Raw genomic sequence first — 17342 nt, forward strand, 5'->3', positions numbered from 1 at the left:
GAGCCCCAGTTATAAATCACCAATGACCTACTAATTAAACTGGATGTTACAAAGGCATTTCAAACTTAACATATCCAAAATGTTATCATTTTCCATACCTCCTCCTCTCCTCCACCCAATTTCTTTTCTTCTTCCAAATGTCATACTGTCAAGGGTACCACTATTCTTCAAGTCAAACTTAATATTACCATTTACTTCTCACTCTCCCTCACCTTTTAGATCCCATAAGTTGCCAAATCTTGTTTCTATCTCCATAACATCTTGCAATATGTCTTCTTCTCTCTATTCAAAAAGCTATCACCTTCAGACCTTCATCACCTTTCACCAGAACTATTACAACAGTCTTCTAACTGGTTTCCCTGTCTAGAGGCTTTTGTCTTTCTAATCCATTCTCCATATACATAGTTAGTAAAGTTATTTGCTCCACCCACCCTATTCCTAAGATAAAATATAAATTTCCCTGTTTAGCATTTATTGTTTTTGGGGTTTTTTTTTTTAGGTTTTTTTTGCAAGGCAAATGGGGTTAAGTGGCTTGCCCAAGGCCACACAGCTAGGTAATTATTGTCTGAGACCAGATTTGAACTCAGGTACTCCTGACTCCAGGGCCGGTGCTTTATCCACTGCGCCATCTAGCTGTCCCCTTGTTTAGCTTTTAAAGCTTTTCAACAACTGGCCCTGTCTCCCATGCTAACCTTTTTCTTCATCCTAAATTCCTTATGCTTTGCTCTTTGATCTAATCAAAATGGCCTTCTTATGGTATCTCACATGAGACACATCATCTACCATTTCTAAGTTTTGCAATGAATATCCCTCTATGCCTGGAATGCACCTCTTTCTTTCAGAATCATCAGCTTCCTTCCAGACTTATCTCAAATGGTACTTTTCTGCATGAGGCCTATCTTGGTTCCCTCTCTGTCCCACCCAACTCCAAGATGACCTTGTTTCTGGTTTGGAGATACTCATTGATGGGCATGTCATCTTTAATGTAACCCTCATGGGCTAAGACTATTCATTTTTCATTTTGTATCCCCAGTGCCTAACACACAGTAAAGCTCTAAATAATTGTTTGTGTCTTGATGACCAGCAAACATGTGGAATGTGAGCTCCACAAATGGCTCATCATTGTGTGATAGGTGCTAAATATGTGTGGTGAAAAATGGGCATTGAATATATTCCCTTACCTCATCTGAGGAGCCATTTTCCACTCTGAATCTTCCAGCTCTTTGTATGGCTCCATCAGCATCACTGGAAATAAGCTAAGAAAAACAAAAGGGTTAAAATTAGGAAGGCAGTCCCTGATTTCCAATACTCCCTTTTAGCTCAACATGTCTAAGTATCAAAATTCAAGAATGAGCAAAATAAAAAAGAGAGATGGCAGTTTTTAAGATGAGTTCTAGCAGCTAACCGGGAAAGTATTAATTTACACTTTCTTTGAAGAGATCGCAGAAGAAACATTTTCATTAAATTTTCCTTTTAGAGGAGGGATTTTCCATTTGCACTGGAAGTACTAAAATGAGTCACATCAAAGAGAAGAGAATCTTCTAAAATTAAAATGTGAAAGGTACAACGATTTGAACCAAATATATTATCACAACAATATTTTCTTTATACTGGTGTGGATGTTAAAAAATAGAAATTGGCCTGCTACAAATTCAGACTGTGAAAAGGAAAGCCAAATGTCCAGTCACTGGCTGGCAGGAAATCAAGGCTATAGTAGTATTATTAGAAGGCCATATTGGGTTATTCCATTTAAGATGGCTTAAGAAGATTCCTTTCCAAATTAGGCAGATTGTATTTTAGTTTTAGCTACAGTCTGTAATTACATTCAATCTTCAAGGCAAAAGTATGATTTAATCTTGGAGAATGGTGGGTGATGAGGGAAAATGTGGTTTGGCAAATGAATATCGATTATTAGTTTTAAATTGCTAACTCAAGATTTGCCATTTTTCCATTTTCTCCAGTTTTCAATAAGCCTGGAAATTCACAAGTCCCTCCCTCCTTTTTTCTTCCAGTTAGGATTTATATCATAAACTGTGGTTTATTTTCATAGACCTTTCTAAATAACTGACATGGTAAAAATGACATTCAGTTCATTTTTATTTAAGGCTTGAACATTAAAAGTACACAACTTGTTATACCAATGACAAAAAGTTTCACATGATTGTGAAAAGATATAAGGGTGGAAAATTCAGAAGAGGAAAAATTTTGAAAATTATTTTCCAAAAAAATTGAAAAAATAATTTTTATATTTTAAATGTTGAATTCAACGCTTAAAGTAAGGAATCTACCTATATATTGCTTTATTCTTCAAAAATATTTCTAAAGAACTATGTTTTGTGAAACTATTTTCTCTGTACAGGGAGGACTGTGTATTTGATTTTCTTGGTTTAGGGAACTCTTAATAAGGAAACCCTGAACCCTGTAACTCATTCTCTTCTTGGTGACTTCAAAGTCTTAGAAAGTTGCCTAGAGCACTAAGTGGTTAAATGATCGGCCCAGAGTCACAGAGTCAGTATGTGTCAGGGGTGGGACTTTAATTCAGATTCTTCTGGCTCCTAGCCCCGTTCTCTATTCACTCACTAAATCACAATGCCTCCATATATGCTTTAACTACCACTTTTATAGATAATGCTCTATTCCATACTGTGGTGTGCTTGCCTCAATTTCTTTAATTCAAGCTCAAAATGTCTTAAAAAAAAAACCTCATCAACTTTTCTACAAAATCACAAACTTTCTCATCTTGCTGATTTCTATAAATGGTATGAGTCACTTATGAATTAAACTTAGTCATACTTGATTGTCCCCCCCTCCTCCTTCCTCCCTTCCCCCAGTCCTGACTTTGTCTTAAGTTCTGTTGAATTTTCTTTCATAATATCTCTAGAATTTCTCTTTTTCATGCACACTCTCACACCCTAGACCCTAGACTATTAGAACAGCCTTCTAATTGGTATTTCCTTCTATAATCTATCATATATGCTGGCTACCAGATTAATTTTCCTAAACATCACTTTGTACTTGTCATATTCTTCCTCAATAGTGTGAAAGGCTATCTACTCTTTAACAAATTTGGTTCAAACTTCTGACTGTAACATTCAAGGCTTCTCACAATTTGGCCTTTATCTACATCTGCAAATAACTACCTTTCTCAACTAAGCACTCAACTAAAGTCTAACTAACTAGTTTACTTGTTGTTATCCAAACATACCAGGTACATTGTTGAGGCTTTTTTGTTTGTGACAACTCTCTTATCTGGAACATGCTTGCCCTTTCGTTTCCCCTTACCTTTATTCAATCAATCTTTTAAGGCTAAGTTCAAGTCTTAGTCTCTCTGTGAAACTTGCCCTGCCTCATTAACCTTCAAAGAACTCTGCTCCTTTCTATTCTAATAGTATTTATTGCCATGAATGATATGAACACCATATGCTATCTTGTATTGTAATTTGTCTATTTGTATATTATATCATCTCCTTATATAGTTATGTATTAATCCAGCTCCTTGAGTAGTCAAAGTTTCTTAGGGTTGAATACCATTATTTCATATGCCTTTATCTCCCTCCCTGCCTACTGTAGAGCCTTGAATAAAACAACTGAGAAATGTTAGTTCATAATGACATGAAACAAAAGAAGTCCCAGAACTATAAAGATACTGGGACCAGAGCTGACTGTGCCCTCCTCAATTCAAAAAAGAGGGATTTGGAGTGGGTGAGAAAGAAGCATTTTACTATAATAAAAGGCTGAGATAAAACCAGCTTTGGATTAAACAGCAGTAAATAGTAATAGTTACATATTCATGAGAAAATTGTCAAACTCTAGCTAAGTATTCGTAGAACATTTCCTCTAATTATAGAACTTTAATGCTGGAAGGAAACTTAAGGGTTAATCTAATCCTTATGAGGAAACTGATGTTTAGATAAGTGAAAGTGAAGGACTTGCTACAGCCCCAGGTTTCAAATTCAAATCTTAACTTCTAATTCATTGTTTTTTTCCACTCTACCATGTTGCCTTATTATATCATATCAATATGGATCATCCTTTCAAAGAAGCTACTATATGCCAGCACCACACTAAGAACTTTACAATTATTATCTCATTTGATCCTCACAATCACCTTGGGAGGTAAGTACTGTAATGTTTTTCATTTCACAGGTGATTAAACTGAGGCAGGCAGAGATTAAGTGACTTGGCTAGTGTTTTAAAATGTTGCTGTGACTGTTTTTGAATAAAGAGGTTGGTTGTCAAAGGATACATGATCTACATGTGAAGTAACTTTAGTGATATCAATTGATGTTTTTAAAGGACATTGAAAGAAAAATAGTTTTTTGTAGATTTCTGACAAAAGCATGTACTTTATCATTCACACTAAAACCACTGCTCATCTGATGAGGACATTCCTTAATTTTAGGGAAAGTACCAGAAAGGGTCTAAATAGTTCTTGTAAGTACTGAGTTGCCATACCTAAAAACATATAAATAACCAAAATAAAAAGTCATATTCACCAAATTTCTATTTACTGGATCTCCATTCATTCATAGCCATTAAATATTATGTATTGAATACTTACTATATGTAAGAATTAGAAAAGGTCATAATGGGGATGGAATAGGAAAATGAAAAAGATACTATTCTTGACCTCCAGATACTGAGGAGATAAGAAAAGTACACAAACAAATGCCAACTATAACAGAGACCTAAAGAACAAATTCTCTTAAGGTATGCACCTGAAAGACAAAGAGGCTCTTCTGGTATAACCTTAGGGAAAATACAAATTATGCTAGATAAATTAAGTAAACTAAACAGGTTTTGTAATTATACTCAATGCTCATCAAAAACATGCTGCTGTAGTTATGCTTATAATTTTCAAATGTTTATTTTGGCCAACAAGAAACACCTATTCAGGCATTTGCCCTTTCCCTTGCCCTAAACCCCAAGATTGATTGGCTAGGGTCTTTCAGTGGAAGTTCACACAGTTGTGCAGCATTGCCCTAAAAAGGATATTCACAAACTTGCATGAGCTGTGTTGATAAATGAGTGTTGCCCCAGTGCAGTGTTTTAGAAGACAAACTGGGCCTTAGCATGGACTCCAGAAAGACTACAAGAACTTAATGGTCCAGTGGTTCAGGGAAAGTATCAGATCATGAAATCTAAACTGATGCTGGCTGCATCTCCAGAGAAAGAAAGTCTGGAGTCCAGGGCAGCTGTAGAAAATTTTAGAGTCAGAATGGATCTGGAGTTCAACTCCCCATCTGAAGTGATCCTTCTATGATGTATTCTACAAATACATGAAGACCTCTGGTGAGAGGGAACTTGTCACCTCATGAGCTATCCTATTTAACTTTTGTATAGCTTTGACAAGGAGGTTTTTTCCCCCGTATATCAACATAAACTTAAACTTGCTACTCTGCAGCTTCCAATCATTAATCCCAATTTTATCTTTAAAGCTCTCCAAGTTAAGGACCTCCAACAGTTAATAAACATCTATTAAGCAACTATTATGTGCTACACTCTGAGATGTGCTAGAATGGGCCACATATCCTTTCAATACCTTTCAATGAAAGTTCTATGAATTTTCAGTGAAATATAGAGCTTTTGTATTAATACAGTCCATTCTTAATGTATGGATAACTTTCCAATGATATATTAATTCACTGTATTTATATATATTTGAGGTAAGAATCAGATTTTAAATTATATCAGTATAAGCCATTCCAAGTATGGAAATTCAGATCAGCAGTTCATCTAAAATTTATATTCTTAGAAAGTTGACTTGTTCACTGGAAGTTTAAGTGACTGATCCATGGTTAATCTTTTGTTTTTAAATTACTATATTTCCCAAAGTAGCTCTTTCTTTACCCTCTCCTAGATAGTAAAAAATAAACAAAGAATTTTAAGAAGAGTGGAAAAAACAATTAAGCAAAATTAACCAACATATCAAAGAAATCTGATATTACATATTATGCCCCACACTCAAAGCCCTACCTTTATAAAGATTATTGTTTTTCTAATTATGCAAAAGCGTTTGGTTAGGGGGCGGCTAGGTGGTGCAGCGGATAGAGCACTGGCCCTGGAGTCAGGAGTACCTGGGTTCAAATCCAGCCTCAGACACTTAATAATTACCTAGCCGTGTGGCCTTGGGCAAGCCACTTAACCCCATTGCCTTGGGAAAACAAAAAAAAAAAAGCATTTGGTTAGAGCACTGTCATCCTAAAGGTTCTTTTCTAACATAATATTTCATATCCATACATCAAAATCTATGAAAATAACAATACAAAGTCTTGTTTAACAACCTTTTAATCATAAGCAATAGATAATGTGCTGGTTGTATTAAGCCTTGCAACACTGAAGACTCTCATGGAAAAGATCTATAACTACTCAAAAGAATTTTTTTTAAACTGTTTTTTAAAAAAATTTTCAAGGCAATGGGGTTAAGTGGCTTGCCCAAGGCCACACGGCTAGGTAATTATTAAGTGTCTGAGGTTGGATTTGAACCCAGTACTCCTGACTCCAGGGCCAGTGCTCTATCCGCTGCACCACCTAGCCGCCCCTACTCAAAAGAATTTATCCTGACCATCCATACAAGAAAAGTCAAGTGAATGAAGATTGTCTATGTTATGACATGCAATTATTTTTAATATCAGAAACTTAAATAATATACAAAATCATTGAGACTAATTAAAGACTAATTAGAAGAATTAGAGATACTAATACAAAGAGGCAAATTTGACCTCATAGTTGAGGTCACTTAAAACATGACGAGATGAGCCCCACAAATAGAATATGTCTTGGAAAATTATATCTGAAATAAAAAAATAAGGTAGACAAGGGGAGAAGATATGATAGGACTATAATATTAAAATACATTTTTTTCTGGGAAAAATCTAAGGAAGGCAGAAAAATATAACAGAAAGGATTTGTGGAAAGGTCAATAAAGATAGAAAAAAAAACAATGTTGTCATGGAAGTATTCTACCAGTTATCTGGAGAGAAAGAAGAAATAGATGAAGAGTTTAGGTGAGAGATGAAAATTTGATATGGAAGCCTGATATATTTAGTATAGGAGTGCCGGGGGACTTGAACTATCTAGAACAGGGATGTCCAACCTGACTTTTTTTTTAAACAATAGACACTATATTTTGATTTGCCATTTTAGTGAGAGCTCTTTAGTAGTCGACTTCATTTTCTAAAGCATTTAATAAACCCACAGGCCACATAAAATTGCCCTGTGGCAGCACTTTGAACAGCCCTGATACAGAAAACTAATGAAGACAAAAATCAAGGCAGTTAAGAATTTATTACTTTCTTCTAAAGAGAGAACTTACAAAGGAGAACTTGTATTTACAGGGAGGGATTGATTATTGGGATGGAAACAATGGGAATCTCAAACAAAGTAGCCATTCAATCTTTGAATTTGTGACAGAGGAGGCAGGAGAAGACAAATGGACTGAAAATATCTTAAGACAATGGAAGATCATATTTCAAAGGGTTCAGGGGAAGGATAGGTTGGATCCCCAGGACTAAAATTTTAGAGAGGAGGGATGGTAAGCTTTCAAGAATGAAATTTTGAAGTCACAATGTAACAATTCCAATGAGGAAGAGGGTGTTGCAAGAATAATTTTGATGGGGGGGGGGGGATAAAAGGGAGAAGATGGTAGAGTAAGTTGGAAAGTTCCTAAGTTTTCAGATTTCCTCCACAGAGACAAAATTGTGACTCAGGTGAATGTGTGGCAAAAATAAACAAGAATTGGGGCAGAGTAGTGGTCCTCCAGGGACAACAGGGAAAAGAGCTGAGGGAAGACCCCAAGAAAGGAGGTTCTGTGAACTATAAACACCTCCACACTATCTCCCTTGAAACAACAAACAACAAGGGCAATTGGGTTGGGATGTAGCCTTAGCCTCAGCCACAAGAATTTTCACTTCACAGATAGTGAGGGAAATGGAGTGTTGAGGTCTAGCCCTGGACAAAACTCAGAAAATAACTTTAAGAAGGATCTAAAGTCAGAGGCACCATCCCCCACACCCTGGGACTAGAGGTGATTATAATAGCAAATGCTAAAAATAAAAAAATAAACAAACAAAATAAAAATGAGTAAGAAAAGGGAATAGAACCCAACCACAAATAGCTGCAATGAAGATAGAGAAGATCCTCAGAGGAGGATACTAAAACAAAAAAAGTCTCTCCTACACCAAAGGGTAGTGAAATGGTCACTTGTCCAAAAAAAGTTCTTAGGAAAACTTAAGGAGAACTTTAAAAATCAAATAAGAGATACTGAGGAAAAAAAGTAGAAAAAAGAACAGAAACAGAGAAATGAAGTTGGGGTGGAGGACTGGTAGTGCTAGAACCCAACTCTCCTCAGATCTGGCTTAAAGAGGGAACATCTACAACTAGAAGGGTATAAAATCTTCTAAATTTATAAAGAAATAAAAGGGTGAGGGAACAGAATAAGGGGAGAAAGGTTAAGAAGGGAAGATAGATTAAAATTTAGTAGGATGTGGGGAAAGGAAGAGAGTAGAACAAGGAAAAGGGGAGAGGATTTAAAAGAGAGATTCCTTAAAAGGGTGTGGAATAGGGAAGAAGGGGGTAAAAGTAAACTAGAGGAGGGATAGGCTAAAGAGAGGCTGAGAAGGAGAATAGTGAAGGAGATATACAAATACTAATTATAACTTTGAATATAAAGGGATGAATAATCCTACAAAAATGCAGAATGGGTTAAAAATCTGAATCTGACAACATACTGCTTACAAGAAACATTTAAAAATACACACAGAATTATAATAAAGGACTGGTGTAGAATGTATTATGCCTCAACTGATGTAAAAAAAAAAAGGGGGCAGCAATCATAATATCAAAGTTAAAGTTAAAATAGATTTATGTAAAAGATAAACAGGGATACTACATTATGATAAAAAGTACCATAGGGGTGGCTAGGTGGCATAGTGGATAGAGCATTGGCCCTGGAGTCAGGAGTTCCTGAGTTCAAATCCAGTCTCAGACCCTTAATAATTTACCTAGCTGTGTGGCCTTGGACAAGCCACTTAACCCCATTGCCTTGCAAAGAAAAGTACCATAGATAATGAAGCAATATCAATACTAAACTTATAATGTACCAAATACCATAAGTTCTGAATTTTTAAAAGAAAAGTTAACTGAATTTCAGGTGGAAAAAGACAGTAGTACCAAATTTAATCTTACCCTCTCAGAATCTCAGAATAATAAGAAGTCAAGGAAGTGAACAGAATTTTAGATAAGCTAGAGATGATAGACATCTTGAAGTGAATGGAAATAGAAAGGAATGCACCTTTTCTCAGTGGTACAGGGTATTGTTACAAAGATTGACTATATGGTAGGGCCCAAAAGGAAACATAGGAGAAAAAAACTAACTGAAGTCTAGACAACCTAATCTTAAAGAATGTATGATAAAGAACAAATAATAGAATGATAGAAACAATCAGGAATTTCATTAAAGAAGTGATAATAATGAAACTATATCATAACTTATGGTCATGTAGCAAAAGCAGTAATCAGAGGAAAACTTAGATCTCTAAGTACTTATATCAATTTAAAAAGAAAGAACAGACCAACAAACTGGGTATACAATGAAACAAAAATTAGAAAAAAACATTAAAAATCTCTAATTAGACACTAAATTGGAAATTAATAAAATTGAATGTAAGAAAACCATTGAATCAATAAATAAAAACTAGGAGTTGGCATAATGGAAAACTCAATAAAATATACAAATCATTGCTTAATATGATTTTTTTAAAAAAGAAAACCAAATTACTAGTATTAAAAATGAATAGTGACTATTTTACAAGCCACCAAATAGATTTACAAGTGAATTTTACCAAATGTTTAAGACCAACTAATTTCAATATCAAATAAATTATTTGGAATAATAGACAAAAAGGGGTACTACCAAATTCCTTTTATGAAACAAATATGATACTAATAGCTAAACCAGGAGAAGTAAAAACAGAGAAAGAAAATTACAGACTATTTCAATAATGAATATGGATACAAAAATACTAGCTTAAAGATTACAGTAATATATGACAAAGGTTATATATTATGACCCAGTGAGATTCATACCAGGAATGCAGTGATGTTTTAACATAAGGAAAACTATTAACACAATTGATTATATCAATAATAAAGGTAACAAAAACATGATAATATCAAGAGATGCAGAACAAAATTTTTGATAAAGTATAACATTCATTTCTATTTAAAAACAATTGAAAGTGGAAGGATCAGGCCCAGCTGTGCTGCCAAGACATGGTTCCAGGTTGTGGCTGAAAGTGAGAAGGAACCAGCACATGCTGAAAGAAACTAATGTGCATAAATGGATTTTTTCTTAAATTGATCAGAAGCATATACCTAAACCATTAGCAAGCATTACTTGTAATGGGGATAAGTTAGAAGCCTTTCCAGTATTATCAAGTGTAAAACAAAGATGCCCTACTATTACTAATATTGTTCAATATTATATTAGAAATCCTAGCAATAGCAATAAGAGAAGAAAAAGAAATAAAAGAATTGGGAATAAGGAAATAAAACTGTTTTTTCAGATGCTGTGATAATATACTTGGAAAATCCTAAAAACTCAACTAAAAAGTTAATTGAAATAATAATTTCAGAAAAGTATCATGATATAAAGTAAACTCATATAAATCCTATAAATCACAACTGGGTCTTATAGGAAGAGATAGCTAGAGATACTCCATATAAAATAATTCTATTGAGTATAAAATACCTGGGAATACATCTACCAAAACATACTCAGGATCTATTTGAACAAAACCACGAATTTTGTATACAACTAAAGTTAGATTTAAATAAATAGTAGGCAGGGCCAATATAATAGAAATGATAATTTTACCAGAATTAATCTATATATTCAATGCCATAATAATTAAATTACCAAAAAATTATTCTACTTAACTAGGAAAAAATACTAACAAAATTCATTTAGAAGGACAAAAGGTCAAGAATATCAAAGGAACTAATGGAAAAAAATGTTAAGGAAGGAAATTAAGTAGTACCAGATCTAAAACTACATTATAAAGCAGTAACAAAAGGTCAAAAATATCAAAGGAATTATTGAAAAAATGCAAAGGAAGGTGGTCCAGTCATACCAGATCTACATATAAACATATACACACAAACATATCTGTGTATACATATGCACATACATATTATAGCCAAGTATATGCACATATTTACACACACACACATACATATTTGTATCTAATGGTAGCCATCTCAAAATTTGGGGTGGGTGGGAAGGGGAAAAAAAGAAAGTTACAAGATAAATCTGTTGTATATTTGAAAGGAATAGAAAATTGTGCATAATAGATCTGTAATTTTCTTTTTCTATCCTACTTTGTCTTGGGATGGAATTTTTTAAGTTCATAATAAAATATAATTTTTTTAAGAAAGTATAATTTTGATGCCCAGAGAACTTGTCAATAAACTTAGATTTTAAGTATAAAATTTTGAGGACAAGCACAGAAGATAGAAGCAAGATAGACAGCAAAAGATAAATATAAAAAATGATGTTTGTCCTTTATTCTTGAAGACCATGAAATCAAGGAGGTGATGCTATGACAAGCACATGATTTGGATTTGAGTGAGGGGGTGCTGTGCTAAGTCACCAGCCTCACTTTCTCCTCCAGATCCATCTGGATCCAGTTGAATCAGAATAACTGGAGATAGCCCTGGACTTGAGACAGAGTTAAGTGACTTGATCAAGGTCACATAGCTAGTAAATATCAAGTGTCTGAGACTGGATTCGAACTCTAGTCCTCGTGAATTCAAGGCCACTGCTTTATCCACTGCACCACTTGACTGGTGACTTAGCACAGCATCCCCTCATTCAAATCCAATTCATGTGCTTGTCATGGCAACACCTCCCTGATGTCATGGTCATATAAAAACATGGCATGTCCTGTATGAATAGTTTCAGGAGTGCTGAAGTTAAAAATTGAGGTTAGACAGGAAAACTAAGAATGACCAAAAGGGTAGGTTGATTTAGTTTAAACTTATATAGAAAAAAATAAGATCAAAGAATGAATAAATCATTGCTTGGGGTAGTCAGGACAATAGTAACTATTTCTGCTTATTTGTTATTTATTTATCAATTTTTATTTTGTTTGTTTTCTCTGCCAAAGAAAACTATCTTTATTGGAGAGGACAAAACAAAAATGGCAATCAGGGAATTGACACCCAAGGCAAAAAAGGAGATAGCAAGAGAATCCTTAGCCTCCTTATGAGTTCCAATCACCAACTACATTCTTGGGTACTGCAGAAACTGGTATATATGAATGCTGAGAAACTGTCAATGAACTCTGAAAGGCTGTGAAGAACTAGAAAGATACCAAAGTACTGGAACAAAATAAATGTCCCAATTTTCATAAAATGGAAGTGAAGGAGCTTGCAAACCATAAACCATAAAATGGAAGTGAAGGAGCAAATAAAACCAGATTGATTTTAATACCTGGCAAAATTTTAGGAAGCATTTTTAAAGGATTGATTAGTGGAGCTCTAGAAAAGAAAAGCTGTACTCAAAAAGGGTCTGTTCAGCTTCCTCCCCAAAAGTCAGGACAGATTAAAATTCCTTTCCTTTTCTGAACAGAGTTTAAACAGGAATACCAGACTGGTAAATTAAGGGAAAATTGTAAGTACAATTTATCTGCATTTCAGCAAAGTTTCTCATGCTCTTCTTGTGAAACATATAAACTGTCTAATAGTATAATTATGTGGATATGGAACTAGGTTGAAGTCAGATCCACAGAAGTAATTAATTGTTTGATATCAATTTGAGAGTTCTATAGTGGAGCACCCCAGGACTTTGTACTTGGCTTTGGATCATTTTTTTTTAGGTTTCTGCAAGGCAAATGGGGTTAAGTGGCTTGCCCAAGGCCACAGCTAGGTAATTATTAAGTGTCTGAGGCAGATTTGAACCCAGATATTCCCGACTCCACCCAGCTGCCCTCGCTTTGGATTATTTAACAATTTTATCCATGACTTGGATAAAGTCATTAATGGCACAATTATCAAATTTATGGATAACCCAAAGTTGGAAGGGACAGTCAACACCCAGATTGACAAAAAAACCCAAACAAACCAGGATTAAAAATGATCTTGGCAGACTTGGGTCAAATTGAATAAGTTGAAATATAATAGACATGCATCAATATTTCCATTTTAAAGAGCATTTTTAAGTGCCTACTATATATAAAAAGCACTGTGCTAGGTACCTTCACAGACTTTACAATCAACTAGGACATAAACTATGGACACATATTAGGAAATTAAAAAAAAACACAAATTAATTTTGGGGTGGAAAAAGGACTACAAAACTGAGGAATTTTAAAAAGGCTTCTCATAATAGATGGTCCCAGAGTTAAGTCTGGAAGGGAACTAAGAGTTAAGGAAGGAGAGAAATTCAGACCCCAGAAATAGCCTGCTCAAAGGCACATAGGTGAGAGAGGGTCTAATGAGAGAGAGATGTGAATTGTAAGGAGGCCAGTTTGGCTGAAATGTGGTATGCAAGGAAGGGAAGTGCATAATCATTTTGATGGACTTTAAGTTCAACATGAGTCTCAAAAGATAGCTTGAAAACAAATTGTGCGGGACTTTAATGCCAAACGAGTAAGTTTGTGTTTTATCTGCAAGACAAAAGGAAGCCACTGAAGCTTCTTTAGTAGGGCAAGTCTGATAATAGTCAGACCCATGCTAGAGGAATATCAATTTAGCTGCTATGTGTTGAATGGACTAAAGTAGAAAAAAAAGCTGGATTTTGGGAGACCAATTACTGGTCTATTGAAATAGTCCAGGCAAAAGGTGATGAGCATTATAGTTAGGATCGTGTTAGTAAAGAGAAAGACAAATATTTAAGAGATGTACGCAGCTAGGGGGTGCACCAGCTAGGATAGAGGAACAACCCTGGAGTCAGGAGGACCTGAGTTCAAATCTAATCTCAGACACTGTGTGACTTTGGGCAAGTCACTTAACCCCACTGCCAAGCAAAAACAAACAAAATATATAAATTTATATATATATATATATATATATTTACATATATATTTAAGAGATATTGTAGAAATGAATTAATAAGAATAAGCAAATAGTTGGATATAGGGAGGGGGATTAAATGAGTTCTAAAGTCAAGAATGATCTTGAGATTATAAAGCTGGCTGACTGGAAGAATGGTGATTCCCATAATAGATGCAGAAAGTCAGGAGGAATGATGGGTTAAGGATGAACAAGTCAAATCTTATGATTGGGTTTTAAAAAAAATCAATTTCACAAGTGCAAGATGGAAAAGCATGATTAGATAGCAATTTATTTGAAAAAGATCTGGGGACTTAAATGGATTGCAAGTTTCATATGAGTCAACAAGGTGATATAAGAGCTAAGAAAGTGAATGTGATCTAAGGCTGTCTTAAAACAGGCATAGCATCCAGGAAAAAGGAGACAATAGTGCCCCTGTACTTGGTCCTGGTTAGAATCTCTTCTGGAGTTTTGGATGCTACCTTTTCAAGAAGGATAAGTTGGAGAATGTCCAAAACAAGGCAATCAAGATTCTTTGGTTCATGCCATATGAGGATCAATTAAAGGAACTGGGACAGTTCCTTCTCTGAGGGGAAGAGAAATGAAACAGTACTCACAAAGAACATTGGCTGTGATTGACTTCTATTATTTTACTGTTTATCCTTGCCCTAAATAAAAATTACTATATTATTTTATTAAAAAAAAGGCAGCCAGAAGTCACAATGGAAGAAGCTCCAGGCCTGAAGTCAGGAAGAACTTAAGTTCAGATATGATTTTATCCATGTATTAACTGTATGACCCTGGGCAAGTTACTTAATCTGTCTGCCTCAGTTTCCTCAACTGTAAAATTAGAACAATGATAGTATGGAATAATGATAAAGAATAATAAATGAACTATTTAGGACAATTATGAAAGACTATTATGAGGACAAAAATAAACAGGGACCGTTTAGTCTTGAGGAAAAAAAGACTTAGTAAGGACATGATGACTATTATTCAAAGGGTTATCACACATGAAAGAAGGGAAAAGAAGGGAAGGAATAATTAGATGAAGTCTAATGTGTGCTAGACACTATGTTAAGCACTTTACAAATATTTTCTTGTTTGATCCTCACCACAACCCTGAGAAGTAAATTCCTTTATTATTCCCATTTTATAATTGAGGAAATATAAGTAAATAGAGGTTAAGTCTCCTACCCAGGGTCACACAATTAGTAAGTATCTGAGGTTGGATTTGAACTCAGATCTTCCCAACTCCAGCATTCTATTCATTGTGGAGCCACTTAGCCTACACATTAACCTTGAGTTCCAAGAGCAGAACTAGGAGCAAAGGATAAAAGTTGCAAAAAAGACAAATTTAGGCTTGAAAATGTCTGAAAAAATTTTTCCTAACAATTGAAACTATTCTAAATAGAGACAGGTTATCTTGGGAAATAGAGGCTTCCACCGGTGATCTTCATGAAGGACTAGAAACCCATTCATCTGATATGTTGGAGAGGGTATTCCTTTTCCATTTTCTTCTTGGAGAGTTAAGGACATCTTCCCACCTTCAATTCTGACAGTCACACACTGAAAATGTTTCAATTTGATTCTTATTGTCTCAGTTGGCAATTGTGTTCTGAAAAGTGCTGCTAGTGCCTGAGCACGTTAGCAACATCACAGGACACAACACAACTCACATCACAAAGGACTCTTTTCTCCAACTTTCTTTTCTATCTACAATGGCCCCATCATGGGGTACAGTCCTAAAGCACAGGTCTGACTATAATATTCGTCACTAAAAAAGCTTCAGTGTTTGGCATTTACAGAACTTCACAATCTGGCTGCAACCAACATCTCTGGGCTTGTCACATATTATGAGTTCCCTTCGTACACTCTGTGATCCTGCAAACTGACCTATTTGCTCTTCCTCATTGATGACATTCTGCCTTTCCTGCCTCCAGGCCTTTGCACAAACTGTCTCTCCTGCCTGAAATGCAGTGCACTCACTTCTCTTCTATCTCACAGAACCTCAAGCTTTCTTTACATACTCTGTTCAATTGCCACCTGCTAAATGCTTTTCTGATTCTCCCCCAGTAGCTTCTGCCTCTCTCCCACACCCAGAAATTATCTTGCAAATGCTTTATGTGTATATAGTTATATTTATATATATATATATATATATATGTATTCACACATAGATTATTCATCTATGTTCATGTGACATAGATTTCCATTGACAAAATGGGTTTTTTTTTTGTATCTCCAGTTTTTAGCATGGTTCTGGACACACAATGGGTGCTTCATAAATACTTGTTGACTGAGCTGCCCATGGTCACATAGTTATCAAGTGTCAGAATTAGGATTAGATTAATGTTCTTGGCTCCAGGTTCAGCACACCCCTCGAGCACAGTTTCCACTTTGTCTCTCCACAAAGAGCCAGGATGACTTCATCATGATGAGGTCATGCCAGACTAACCTAATTTTCTTTTTTAATAGGGTTACTGGATCAGAGGGATATTATAAAGAGAGTCTACCAAGATTTTTAGCAAGGCATTTGCTAAAACCCCTGTTACTTTCAGTGGAGAATTTGGAGAGATGTGGGCTAGACATAAATTAAAAAAAAAAGGCAGGTATGAACCTAGTGGTCGGGTATTCTTGTCCAGGCACAAGTTGGCCTCTAAGATTCCCTTTAACTTGGATTCTGTTGTGCTTTATTCTCATTTCTCTTAACTGTAAAACTGCTGCTTTAGTCATATACTCTCAACACACCATGATCATTATTGCCTTCATACCTTGGTTCAAACTCTTTTCCCCATAGAACATGTCCTTCCTCACCATCAATCCAAATTCTATACATCCTTCAAGGTTGATTCAATTTCCAATTCTTCAACCAAACCTTACCTGATTAATTCTGACCCACAAAGAACTCTCTTCTTCAATTTATTATGTACCTATAATCTATACCACAACCTTGGCACTTGTATTATATAGTATGAAACATATTATTGAGGGAATAATACAGCTTATTTTTCCAATTAGATTATAAGCTTCTTGAGGACAAAGGTCATAACTTCTATTTCTTCTGTAGCCCCTTGAGCACTCAGCATAATCCTTGATATACAAGAAGCATTTCAAAAATATCTGAATAATCAGACACAGAATAACCTAGTAAAAACACACCTTTGATAGATTCTTTACATACTACAATCTGTCAGAAAGAAAGTTTCTTTCACAAAGCCTTTTTTAAATTAATGTGTGGCAATATGAAAATAGAGTAGACAAAAATAATTCATTTATCAAATTTTAAA

The 17342-nt window shown here is 35.0% G+C and overlaps 1 protein-coding gene across 3 annotated transcripts in view; it reads right to left on the bottom strand.

Annotated features, from left to right (window-relative positions):
* GARNL3 (GTPase activating Rap/RanGAP domain like 3) overlaps window positions 1–17342 on the bottom strand; it is a 207990-nt gene that overhangs the window by 171156 nt on the left and 19492 nt on the right. For all 3 annotated transcript variants that reach the window (XM_074211536.1, XM_074211535.1, XM_074211537.1), the window contains one exon: window positions 1182–1256. In XM_074211536.1, coding sequence (XP_074067637.1) covers window positions 1182–1256 — 75 coding nt within the window. The remainder of the gene's footprint in view (window positions 1–1181; window positions 1257–17342) is intronic.

Source organism: Macrotis lagotis, chromosome 1, assembly GCF_037893015.1.
Source record: "Macrotis lagotis isolate mMagLag1 chromosome 1, bilby.v1.9.chrom.fasta, whole genome shotgun sequence".
Classification (NCBI taxonomy): domain Eukaryota; kingdom Metazoa; phylum Chordata; class Mammalia; order Peramelemorphia; family Peramelidae; genus Macrotis; species Macrotis lagotis.